Raw genomic sequence first — 13,180 nt, forward strand, 5'->3', positions numbered from 1 at the left:
GCACTGTGGCTTTAAAGATTTTTTTTAAGTTTCATGTTGGCCAAAGGAAATTCTTTTCTCACTGAAGTCAGGAAAATAAGGTTATTGTATTATATCCTTTGGAGCGTATTTTTTGAGATGCCATTTGTTTAAGTGGCAATTTTGATTTGGTTTTACTGTGGATTTTCTTTCAGGATTGGTTTTCCCCTCTGGGACGCAGGGGTTTGTCTTCCTGTTTTGGATGGTTGGAAGCCTGGGCAGCTTTTCCTGTATGATGTGCTCTGTATATAAGTGATCTCTCCTGAAATAAACTCACTTCCAGTTACTTAAGGGGAATCTAATAGCTCCTGCTTTGCCGCAATTGCTCCAAGTGACAAAGAATTTCTTGGATATGAGCTTGTCAAATGGCTCTGTCGGTACAGGATGTTCAGTATTAAATTACTTTTATGGGATAATTTTCCTGTATTAATTGCTTGCACTTTATACCACAGACCAGTTAAATTTCTGCTTTCCCAGGGCTCGCTCTGTTCATTTAGCAATGTTACAAAATGTATGTGATCTCTTTAAATACATGTATTTAAGACTGCTCGGGGGTCTTTAAAGAACAATATCATCAACTTTGTGTTCTCTCCGCTTCCTCCAGGTATCCTTGGTGGGTTTCTTGTTTTTGCTAGGGCTGTACATCTCGTCCCTGGCCTCCTGCATGGGAGGGCTGTACGGAGCACCCAGGATCCTGCAGTGCATCGCCCAGGAGAACGTGATCCCCATGCTCGCCTTCCTTGGACGTGGGGTTAGTCATCCTTTCTCTGAAATTGCTGTCAGACCTTCACCTGAAGGAAAACCGGTGATATAAGAAGCCAGGATTTCGATGCATCTGTAGTGTGAGATGGAGGATGTATGAAGTGCAAGGAGGGGAAGGCTCGGGAACTAGTACCCTATGCATAGGTAGAAAAGCCAGGAGATGGGTGGTTTTATTAAAAAACCAAGAGCCCAGCTGCCTGTGGTCCTTTCCCTGCCTGTCCCCTGTGCTGCACAGCCTCTGCCTTGAGCCCTCCCACGGGGCTCAGCACCGCGCAGGAGGAGTCCTGCTTCCCCTACATCTCGCTCACTGCTGCTAAGCTCTAGATATGCTTTGAAACAAAGCCTTGCTTTGAATATGACAAGAGGCTTTTTCCTTGTCCATACAAATAATCCTCATTCGCTTGAGTCGTTCTGCTGAGTCAGAGTACCAGTCACTAATGACTCTGTAGTCTTGGGCTATACACTCAGAGCAAACTATTTTTTATGGTTTTCCCTTCTTTTAAACAGGGAGAAAATAATTCTCTCACTCGCAATAACTTGCAGTACCTATCTGTCTGTACTAAGTGGCTGGAAAAACCTTACAATGTTTTGCTCCTTCAGAGCAGCTAGTAAATACAGAAAAATATTTTACGATATTGGTATTTATGAATGTTTTAAAATATTTAAATGTTTTGTAAGTATAAGCATTTTCTATCCTGTTTTCTGTTTCTCAAAGTAATTTTCTAAAATTAAAGTCATAATAGTAGCAATAATAATACTGAATAGTAATAATTATAGGGGAAGCAGGAGCAATAACAACAGCAAAAACTTCCAGCTCCTGAAGGCAGTTGTCTGGTGATCCCAGAACAGGCTGTTCTCCACTTGGCAACCCTTGTGAAATTCTCAGTGATTTAGCAAAGTTGACTGCAAAGTTGATTCCCTCTCTTCTCTCATAGTTTTCTGTCTTTTTGTCAAATTTTCTGCTCTGAACTCTGTCCAGGCAGAGCGCCATGACGGGAAGGGCTCAAAAGGAGGTGAGAAATCAAAGGCAGATCACTTTTCCACCTTCCTTCTCTCTGCTACCTTGAAAACTGTCTAGATTTGGTTTATGAAGAGTTAATAAATTTAGTTTGCCCTTACCATTCTGTTCCACATCAGTACTTCTTTTGCAAGGTTGAAGAAAGTGGTGTAGTCACCATAAGCCCAGCTGATGGGAAACACGGTTGTTTTCTGTAGAGTTAAACCCAAGCCAGAGGTATCCTGAGATCATCCCAACTGTTCCCATCTCAGTACGCCTTTCTGATACTGAAGATACTTTCTGAGAACCGTGTTCCTTTGTCCCTGAGACGTATTTCTATTTCATTGTGAAAAGGCATAAGGTCCAGAACTTGTCCCCTTTTCTATTAATAAATAAGAGTAGAGGAAATAGAAATAGTTTCCATTTGAGCTGTGTGCTTATTAAAGAAGCACATGCAATAAGTGAAAACCTAAGATATTTTGTAAGATATCTTGTAAGACATTTTCCAGTGAGGTCTTCACGCAGCCTGCATAGGCTTCTTGGGTACCGAAATGGTAAGACAGCGCCTGATCCAAGGAAGGGCGTGTTAGACCTGGGATTAAAGTTCATGAGCTGATGGTTCAAGTCTTTCCACCCCTGATACCCTTTGCTTTGTCTCTCTTTTTCTCCTCCTCTCCCTGCCTTCACTCCACCCCAAAGAAGAAGAGCAGGCGGTGTTTCTCCTGGCCGCCTGCCTTCCCGACACGTGCCCGGCATCACTGGGGGCTGACTCCCACCCCCCAGCACCCTCGGCTGCCTATCCTCTCTGCTGCTTTCCTCCTGCCGCAGCTTGGGTGGATGAAAGGAGGGAAACCCCAAGTGCAGAGGCTCAGCAGACCGTGGATTTAGCTCAGCCTCGTGTCAGGGCAAGGCCAGAAGCTGCTGATGTGAAGGTGGCACTGCTCCATGCGGGCAGAGCTTCCTTCACTGCGTCTGGCAGCCGAAGCCTTTCCAACAGCAGCGTGCGGGAGCCTTTTGGGTAGGCAGTGATGCAGAATGCTGTAGAGAAATTAGAGATGAACAGTTAACTCTAATTAACATGTTTTATTGCCAGACTTCCCGTAAGCCCCACAAATCTCTCTGAAGGTTTATTGCTGCTTTAATGACCATGGAGATAGAGAGTGAGAGTGGATGAATTTTCCGAAGACAAAGCTTGAGTGAGGCTCAGAGGTGAGGTGGGAGCTCAGCATCTTTTGGCTTCCAGCCTGTTCTTTAATTTATTAAGCCAGTGAGCCTCTGCTTGCACATGGATGCGTGTATTTCAGGACTAAGGGGGTACTGCAGACAGCCCAGGTAACCACCCGTGACAGCTGAGCAAGTGGGGAATCCTCACGGTGAGGCTCATGGTTATTAATTTAAATGTAAGTTTGATTTATTTATGAACTAGAAAGGACCCAACAAGACTCCAGTGGCTGCGATTTGCTTAACAAGTCTCATCACCATGGCGTTCATCTTCATTGGGCAAGTGAACGTTCTTGCTCCCATAGTCACCATCAACTTCATGTTGACATATATTGCTGTAGACTATTCCTATTTCTCGGTCTCCTTGAGCTACAACGTTCAGCAGAAACCTGGCGAGACCCAGATGGAAAACACTAGACCTGCTCACTCTTCCCAGCCTTTAATTTTCAACAAGCCCTCCAGCCGTGCAGCAGATGGAGTAATTCAAAGCAGATCAAATGGCACCTTGCTGGAATTCACAAAAGACATGGACCAGCTTTTTAAACCATTTCGTAGTGAGCAAGGTACTTGCAAAAAAGGAGCCGAGAATTTAACCCAGAAGGTCAAACAAAAGAAGGCAAAGAAGCCAGCCAAGCAGACGTTACAAGACAGCTTTCTCCTGGATCTCCATCACGATGCTCCCCTGGCTCAGTACAGCTGGGATGAGACCGCGGAGCCCCACAGCGAGAGCCGGCAGGACCTGGCTGAGCAGGGCTGTCGGCGTGACGTGGGTCCATGCTCGTCACCCGCTGTGGATGCCCAGCAGACACCCGGGCTGCTGGAGCAGGGGGGGCAGCTCTGCAGCGAGGTGCCGGCACTCCCCGGCCAGAGGGGAGAAGGTAAGGGCTGTAGGAGATGGACATCTCCATGCTCACGGGGGAATGGTTTATAACCTCGGTCCTCCCGGTGCTTTCCTGAAGGCAGGCATGAAACTAGCTTTATACGGGGCTGTCATTCAGTGATTCATAGCAATAATATCAGGTGAGGGTAGAGTTCATCGCAATGTATCACAGGAGAAGTTCCAATGCAATTTCCTATGGAAGATTAATCACAGGAAAACAGGCAGGACTATATTTAGTGTAGGGTTGTTTATGGGGTACTCGTTATTCTACACATGTACTCTTAGCGCTGTACATTAAAAAGGTTTTGAGTATATCTTGGCATTTACTTCATCCTGGTGCGGGGCAGGAGGGATGGAGCCATGCAAGTCTAAAACACAGGCTGTCAAAATGCAGTGGTCCCCATGCCGCAGGTGGAGTCTGTAGTGCAACATCCACAGCTAAGAGTCTGAATTTGTTTTGTTGGTGATATGGGTATTTGATACCATGTGTTTGCTCGTAGTTTGTCATCTCAGTGCTGTAGTGTTTTATCAGCGTTAGTCAGTTAAGCTTCGTAAACCCTTCCAATGGAGAAAAGCTTTATTTCTCTTCCTTTGCAAATAGGGAAACTGAGGCAGAGGTAGGCAGATGTGGCCTTCAAATGGACTCAGCACCAGAGTTGGCAGCTTGTTTTTCTTCTTGCACTTCTTTTTTGTTTTCATTTTAGAGGTTTTGGTTTAACTCTGCCATACCCTGCTGTTAGCTAGAATTTCTGCTTTGTTTTTCTGGAATGTGGTAATGTAGAGTAGGAGAAAAAAAATCCACTTTAACTCCTTTCTAATGTCTCTTCTTTTTTTTTTTTTTTTCTTTTTTTTTTCCCCTGTAGATTCATCTATAAAGCAACAAAATCCAGAGCTGGGAATTCAGCAAATACCAGAATCCTTCTACTCCAAATTCTGCAACCACTGGGTTTCCTTTGCTGGTGTAAGTAATTTTCTTTTATTTTGAGCACTGGTTTGTGATCATAGAAAACAAAAGGAAATTCCTCACTTGCTGCAGTGTAGATACACTCCAGTGCTTTAAAATGGCTTTTGTTTCTAGTATTCCAGGTCACCTGAATTAAGTACTCAAGGTACCATGCACCTAGCCATTCAAATTCAGAGAAAGCCAGATGACATATTAATTAAAACAACAACAGCAAAAACCCAAACCCCAACCCAATCCAAAATGATACAAATTCAAAGTCTGGCATCTTAGGACTTTAGAGATGCATGGCTGGCTGGGAAAAAATCAGTGTCCCTCTTTTCACTATCTGCTAACCTGCTTTTTCTTGCCAGGGGATGGAGTGAGACATCAGCTTCAAAGCTGTGTTGCTTTTATTTATGAGCCAGTTTCTGCAAGCTCGGGGTGGGGTTTCAGTAGTGCTGACCTCCTGATACCAGCAGCCCGGCTGTGAAATTCCATCTTTTGAGGGAGGAAAGTGGAGCATTCCTCCGGCACGTTACTTTAAAGAATAAATAACTTTCAAATAGCTTCTGTCTCAAGCCACTGAGGAGTTTAAGATGCTTAAATTCATCTTGTGAAGATGGATTTTTGGGCAGATGACAGGGAAAGGGTCAGATATGCATAATAGATGACCCATATGGCTTTGCTGCATGGATGGGAATTTCATAGATGCATGTAAAATGTAACAAACCGGCTCGAACAACACAGTGAACCCTTCTAGTTTAATCCTCAGATGGAGTTTGACACCTACTTTTCAAATTCACTGCTGCTGCCAGCAGCCAGCTCCTGGCGAGGGCTCCTGCCGGCCTGCAGCACCAGGGGTGGGATGGATGTGGAGGCTCCTCTAGCGATGACATCTTTAGGAGGTTGCGCACTGATGCTGTCTCTGGGCTCGGTAACTAACGTGGCTCCCAAGCGCGTGTCATCGCGGAGCGGTCAGGGCTCTGCCTTCGCGAGGGAGTTTGCTTGCGGAGATGACTGACATGTTCATTAAAGCAGATTTGGTTTCCTGTCAATAATCAGACTTGGGAGGAGGTTGCAGCAGAGCTGAGAAGGGATCAACGATGCAAAATAAAATCACAGAAGAAAAATCAGATGCATTTATTCATCCTGGCTCCTTTTTCCTCTGCCTTCTCTCTGAGCTTCACCGATTGTGTCAGTCTGGACTCATTTAGCTCTTTCTTTGCATGCTGCCCCTTGCTGTTCCTAACCTCACCCGTGAAGATGCTACCCCTGCCCCCGTTCATATGCCCCTTGAGCCAAATCTACCTCCTGAGCTGGTGAGCCTCGGGATACTTCTCTTGGAGTAGCCCAAGCAGAGACCCAAGGCCCACGCTGCCTCTAGGGCTGAAGGTAGCTCACTGAAAGCTGCCTCCATGCTGCTGAAGATGACACTGTAGACCTCTGCTGTCCTGCCTTTTAACAGTGAGACCAAACGAAGCTCCCTGTAACATGGGAACCTCATAAACCAAGAAACCTCAGCCATGCCAGACCCAAATCTTTTCAGATAATGCTGGGTGGAAATGGTCTATGTGTGGCAAACAGTCATGCACCATGGAGTGTTTTGCAGGCAGGAGATGACATGGTTCCCCAGGGGTCCTGCTGCACCACTGGCCTCAGCCAAAGATGCCCAGGAGCATCCATCCACCCACGTGGTTGCAGCTGGCATCGTTCCTTCCAGGGGCAGGACCTGGGCTGTGCAGCAGGTCTTGTCCAAGGAGAGCCTCTGTTGTGTCCCAGTCCCAGGACATCGTTAGGAGGGAGATGCCTAAAAGGAAACACTCACCAGGATAATTCCGAGTGGCTGCATCCTGGGTCCTGACTGTGCATGTCTCTTACACAATGCTCCCAAGAAGACCCTGAGAAAGACAAAGCACGGAGATGCCATCAAAGCGCTGTTTTTGCATGCATTTAAAACCAAGATGCAGTGTTTCTGGCAAAAAAAAAAGCATTTACTCATGCATTTGTAACAACTTGAAAGCCCCAGCACTGCCTCTGTTATTAAAGAGTTTCCATTAGAGTTGCAATACGTGCTCATCTTGCCAGGTTGAGGAACAAACTGCTGACCCGGTGTCGGGCTGTGTCTGCAGGTGAGCAGTCCTCCCCAGGCACTGCGCTGCCAGCTCTCCCGCAGGGCCAGAGCAGGAGGTCAACGAACCTGCTGGGCTTTGCAGAAAAAGAACTGTCACATTGTCTTCTTCGTATTGTCTTACCAACATGTCTTTCCAACAGGCGATCGTGTCCCTCGTCATAATGTTTGTCATTCAGTGGATCTACACTCTTGTCAGCCTGGGTGCAGCCGTTATTCTGTATTTCTACATCAGCCAAGTGAGCCCAGGACTCCCCCTTGGTGAGTATTTTTTTTTTCTGTATTATTAAATCTGCTTAAAAATTCATTAAGCTTTAATTTATCTTAATTAAGAATTGAGACTCTTGTGTTTAATATGCAGGTGACACCATGAATGATGAGGTTTTGTTTCATTGCTAGTTTTAATACATTTTCTCTCTGACTCCTTAATTTTATTTTGGATTCTAACTGTAACTAGCATTGGTTTGATAGTTTGAACATTGTGCTTATTGCTTTATTACATTGTACTTTAAATAGCAAAACCAGATACTAATACTAAGACTTAACAGGGGTGGCAGATTGTAAATGTATCACAGCAATGAGAAAAATCTGCCATAAATAGGTTTTAATAAACTAAATTAATCAATCTAAACCCACCTGAGAAAACTTTAAGGAAAATGGGAATTATGATGAGTATCTCATTAAATCTCAGCATTTATAACTGTGGAACAAGAGAGCCTTTTGATTCCAGAACTAAACAGGTTGAATATGTTGGGAAAGTAATCTGGGAAAATACTTTTAGGCAGAGGGCATTAGAAAGGTCTGTGCATGTGATCGGCTTAAACAAGTTCAAAATTAAACAGTGAAGCACATTCAGAAAGCAGCTCATGAGAGCCTACAGCTCCTTGGCACGGCCGCAGGAGGGGTTTGCATTGGTCTGTGTCTCTGAAGGGAGAGGGTGATACGCACGCAGTGCACGCGTGCTCGCGTACATCCATACGTAGGTGCGTGCATGCATGCATACCTGCACACATGGATGTGCAATTTTTTGCCCGAGATGAGAAAAGTCAAAAGAGTCTCAGTTCATATGTCTTTTAGGCAATGCAGAAAGAGCTACCTGGGTTTATTTAGATGAAAGATTATTAGACGCTAGGTAAGTAGGTACTAGTTTTCAGAAACCCAGACAATGAGAAACCAAAAACTAGTTGTCACTCCGTAACCATCAAAACATTGCTCAGCAATTCTTCTCTTCCTACTCTTCAGTGACTTCTTTTCTATGTATCTTTATGGGATAGTAGAAAAGAGCTGATATTGGGGATAGTACTTGCTAATTTGTATCTTTTGAAATATATCTAAGTTTTAACAAAGTTTTTTACAGCCCTCATATATTAAACTAAACACAAGCAACGTTTTCAGGCTTTGGAGTTTTCTTTGCCTTTGTATGTTCACTATATTATATCTCTGTTATCTGCTTTTGAAATATTTAGAAATTACTTTAAAAAGAATTTCTCAGTGTGTAGAGGATTTGGGAAGGTGATCTGAGAAACAGCAGCATGACTAGACTTTTTTTTTCTTGGTTTCTTTTGCACGTGCATTGGCATGCATACAGTAAAACAATGCACGGCAAAGAAAAAGTTAGAAATGGAACACTCCAAGTTCAGCCTGATTTTTATTTGGCTGTGAGCGAACGTTATTTTGTGGTCGCATGGCATCTAATGATCTGTGAGTTTGTTCTCCAAAGGACTGAATGATCCTTCTGTCTAGAAAGGTTGGGAGACACTGGCTTGAGAGATGCTCTGGATTACGGACTAGATGAAGACCTTGGGAGCAGAACTGCTGTGGGATTTCCACATGTCCCTTCTCCTCTCTCTTCCTTCCCAACAGCCTAAGCCAAATCCAGCAGGCGCTGCTGGGTCTCTGTTCTCCTCCCTGTCCCTCACCACAAACTTCTCCTGCTGCTTTTGCTGCCAGCTCCAGCACTTCTCTGCCCCTGCAGTGAGCCAGTGCAGGAAACTAACTCTACAGAGAAATCAGAAAAAAATAGTGTTGGTGTAATAAGCTAAGCCAGCTCTCCATGGGGTCAGACAAAAGGGAATGAATGGTGAGACCGCAGCCACCTTGGCTGAGGTTGGCTGAATGGCTTCTCCCACCTCCCCATCCCTGCAGTGGGAATGATCTTTGCAGTCCAGGGAGGAAAAGGTACTGGAGTGGGTGTTTGTACTTTGCTCATGGCTTCACTGGGGTTTAACAAGCTGTTGGTCGGGGAAAGGATCGCTGTTCTCCATGGGAAATTTGGGCTCATTTCTTGACAATCGTTTAAAAGCCACAGCGTGTGGGAAGACTGCAGGAGTGTTCTCACCATCATGAAATCTTTGGATACTGAAGGCTAATAACAAGCATGTTGGTTTGAGATTTTATGCAAAAATTCAATGGTGTAATGCTATTATGAGAGAATTAGCAGCGTACTGACTTCTCATGCCTTTTCTCTGTAGGAGCAGCAGCGAATTTCAGTTTCTTTGGCTGGATTAAGTCGGTTTTGATCACCTCGTGCAGGTTGGTACCAGTCACTTGGCAGTGACCGACGCGCTGCTTGTTGTTCCCGTGACCCACTAATGTGCACAGAGAGGGGTGGAAGAATTGACTTGCTTATTACCTTAAGCAGCCTGTCTGGCCCTTCTAGCATGCTCAAAGTTATTCTTACTTAATGCTAAAAATAACTGTTTGCTCCCGTTAGCCTGGCTTATGGCTGGCCACATAAGTGGGGGAGCAGGAGTGTCCTCTGCCTTGTGTGTGGACATGTCAAGCTGATAACTGTATCTTGGTGCCTGAAGCTTTGTCTTACCCCAAAGGTCTGTGCTCAACCTTTATGGCTCAGATTGAACTGGAAAATCTGGTAGGAGATGAGAAATGGGAGACTCCATCCCTTCCACCCACCATCCAGTGAAAGCGAATTACTATGGTAGTGGTGGAACAGGCACGCGTGGCAGCTGTGCTCGAGTTTCAAAGAGGAAATTTGGGGGGAAGCTGCAATAGCTACGGGGCAAGTACAATAAACAAAGTCTTCGGTGAAGGAACCGTTCAGTATTGAGTTTGCATGGGACTGCAGTAGTGTTGTCTTGGGCTTTTCCTTCCCAGAAGACCTTAAGGGTTTTGGTTGGTTGGTTATTAACTAGTTTTGTTAATCTGTTTTGATCCTATTAATTATTAATGCCATCATGTTTGGGTTTCCCATAGCAGGTTGTGACCATCTCTGCCTCTGTGCAGTGCAATGGGATTTGAGGTTCTCAATCCGTTGGGTTGCTTTTTCATTGCGGTGGGTGAACGCCGTGGTAAGGACTGCACGACACGAGCTGCCATGCGTTATATGTGCAAATTTGGTGGCTCCTTTAAAAGAAATGAAAGTCCAGGCATTTAAACACATTGGCAGATGTCTATGCCTGTCTTCCCAGCTCCTGCCTCTGCCCACAGTCCCTATAACATGGCCACAGGCCTTTTTGGTAGCAGAGGTGGCTTGGGAGAGAAGCTGGGGGTGACGGGCCTCTCTTAGGTTACCAGACCGACAGAGTCCTTAGTGCTTCGATCAGTGCAATTGATGAGCAAAGACCCTGCCGAGGAGGGCTGAGTGGGGAGCTGGCGAGTGCCCAAGGCAGAAACTGGTCCTATTTCTCTCTCCTAAAAGAGTGCGATCTCTGGGTCAGCCAGCCAGCTTGGTTGCCTTAACCTAATGCTAGGGCTCCTGCTCATGTTGGCACAAAGACAGTTTTGGCTCTGCTTGGGTCATTTTGAAGCCCACCGTTGCTACACTGCAAAAAATTGCATTTTATTGAAGTCATTTACAAGTTTTTCCTAGGCTTTGTTTCCTTGAAATCCAGGCCAGGTATTTTAATGAATTGGAGGTAAAGAAGAAATCCTATTAGACTGCAAGAGAGTTGGAGGCAACCAAGGATCTTTGACACCTCTAAGGCTCTTAGGTGCTCAGTGAGGTCTGAGTTGGTGTTATAAGCTCTTACAGTTTTGATTTGCAGATGTGCATTAAGGTTTTCTTAAAATCAGCCTCTAGGATAAAGAGATTACAGGAAAATCTCTTTCGTTTAAAAGAGTTACAAAAATATTTGTACACTAGAGCTTAGGAAACTCTAGGAAGGGTATTTTTCATTAGAAATGGCTCACGCTCCTTCTCCTGCACGGTGTGGAAAGTGCTTGCCATAGCCAACGTCCAAAGAGGAAACTTATTTGTTAAGAAAATGCATATTTTCCAGTGTTGTCTGGGGGAAGGGAGTGTATTTTTTGTGCACCTTCTAAGAAAAATGCTTTCAGATTACCTCTATGCCTCCTAAGGGTGCCAAGAAGGATTTAGCCTCTTCTCGAAGCACCCTGTCTTGTTTGCGCAGCCGAGAGCACAGCTGCTAATGGATGGCAGACAAGGGGCGATGCAGCTGCCTCTGCTTTTCTGTTTGCAGGAGAAGGCCATCTCCCAAGGAGCAGATCGTGGTGACACCGTCCTTTGCAACAGTTGGCATGGAGACCACGCAGCTCACCGAGGAGAACGCAGACTTTGCCTCGCGGGACCGCTATCACCAGTCCTCGCTTATCAGCAGAGAGGAGTTTGGGAATCAATTCCAGTAAAGGACACACAAAAAAAATCAAGCCATCGCTTCAAAAAGCATTTAGAAATGCTGATGGCTGCCACAGTGCCTTGTGAAATACTTGAATATATGCGAAAAGGATGTGAATAGTTATTTATATATTCGAGGCTTGTTTGTTTATGCAAACTACAACATTGCTGGGTTTCAAGTCTTACCCAAAATGGGGGAAAAAAACGCAAATGAAAGGGCCAGTCCAGGGAAGTAATGAGTTAGTGAGGACAATATAATCTTTTCAGAGAATTCAATTACAAGCGTTATTGAGCTCTAAAGACCGTTGGCGCTATAAAAGCTTACAACACCCCATTTCAAATGTCCTCTGGGTGACTAGGGATGCTTTGTGCCTGGGAGCGGTGACCTCGGCAGCAGGAGCCAGCGCCCCGCTCCCATCTGTGCCACAGATGGATGCGACCTTCCAGGTCAATTCACTTCTCTCGGCACGAATTTGCCTGCTTGTAATACAGTAATTTTCTACCTCAGCATTTCAATTACCAAGGTTTTAGAAAGTACTTTAAGGCATTAGACAATAGGCCAGAATCAGTGGCAAGTGCAAGAAGATTATGAAATATATTCACAACTGGGATCGCACATTTAAATGCAGTAATGCAGTATAATGACCTCTACTGTAAAACTGTGAAATGATGTCTTAGAAGCTGTTCATAGTGATTTCCCACATCCTTTCTGACGTGACACCTGACAACATAGCTGGGTCCAAACAGAGCATCTCCTGGCTGAAGGGACAGGTGATTCAGAAGTGCCGGGACAAAATATGTTTAGCCTCATTTTGGCTTATTTTGCTTAAAGCCCATCCCATAGTGAGCTCCCACAAGGAGCCTTTTCTCCCACTGCCATGATTTGGGATGCAGGAGGTTCAGCCAGGGGTGCTGCAGGATTTCCCACGCAGACCTTAGGGTTGGTGGGCAGTGGCTGTGGCGTGGGGTGAGGTCTTACATGGACACCCCCCTCACCGTCGCTTCTGCTCCCCAGGGAGAAACCCCTCTGTGGAGCACTGTCCTGCCTGCAGGCAGCAGTCCTGGCAGAGACCCGCAGAGGCACGAGGGAGGGCTCTGGGTAGAGGCAAGCCCCAGCACCGCAAATCAGTTCTGATGCTACAGGGATGGGGAAATCACTGCCTTTCTCTTCCTTTTACCTCTGATTGTTTCAGCCTTTAGACTATTTATTTCTTCTTCTGTGCAATAAAAGCTTGAGACACAAGGAACTCCTCTCCGTGCTTGCCGTGGGCACACTCGATGCTTTTGAGCACCGTTCCGCTTGCCAGCGCTTGGTGCCCTGGCATTACCAAGTTGTGGGGGGACCCTCTGTCCCATCTCGTGGTCTGGCCAGCTGCAGCTTTGGCTCTTCCAGTTTTCTTACAAAGGGAGGCAAAGGAGGCTTTCTGCTGAGATGAAGAAAAGAGCAATCCTGGCGCACTGCGGAAAGCGTATTCATTTTTCAAGGTCGCAGGTCTTTTACCAAGTGTTTTTAACCTTAATTATCTCAATAGAGGCAAGAGGGAAGTTATGCTTGTGTGGCCAGCTCCGAGTCACCTCAAGTCAGTCATTCTGTATTGGAAATGCTCCTTCCAGGGCTCCTTCCTTCCATTGCCTTT

At 45.5% G+C, this 13,180-nt stretch overlaps 1 protein-coding gene across 2 annotated transcripts in view; it reads left to right on the forward strand.

The window, feature by feature from the left end:
- SLC12A8 (solute carrier family 12 member 8) overlaps window positions 1–12,786 on the forward strand; it is a 54,314-nt gene extending 41,528 nt beyond the window's left edge. For both annotated transcript variants that reach the window (XM_069780920.1, XM_069780919.1), the window contains 6 exons: window positions 623–769; window positions 3,204–3,876; window positions 4,742–4,839; window positions 7,093–7,210; window positions 9,421–9,481; window positions 11,389–12,786. In XM_069780920.1, the coding sequence (XP_069637021.1) occupies window positions 623–769; window positions 3,204–3,876; window positions 4,742–4,839; window positions 7,093–7,210; window positions 9,421–9,481; window positions 11,389–11,554 (1,263 nt within the window). In that variant the 3' untranslated portion in view covers window positions 11,555–12,786. The remainder of the gene's footprint in view (window positions 1–622; window positions 770–3,203; window positions 3,877–4,741; window positions 4,840–7,092; window positions 7,211–9,420; window positions 9,482–11,388) is intronic.
- Window positions 12,787–13,180: the final 394 nt, after the last annotated feature.

This window comes from Haliaeetus albicilla, chromosome 4, assembly GCF_947461875.1.
Source record: "Haliaeetus albicilla chromosome 4, bHalAlb1.1, whole genome shotgun sequence".
Lineage (NCBI taxonomy): Eukaryota > Metazoa > Chordata > Aves > Accipitriformes > Accipitridae > Haliaeetus > Haliaeetus albicilla.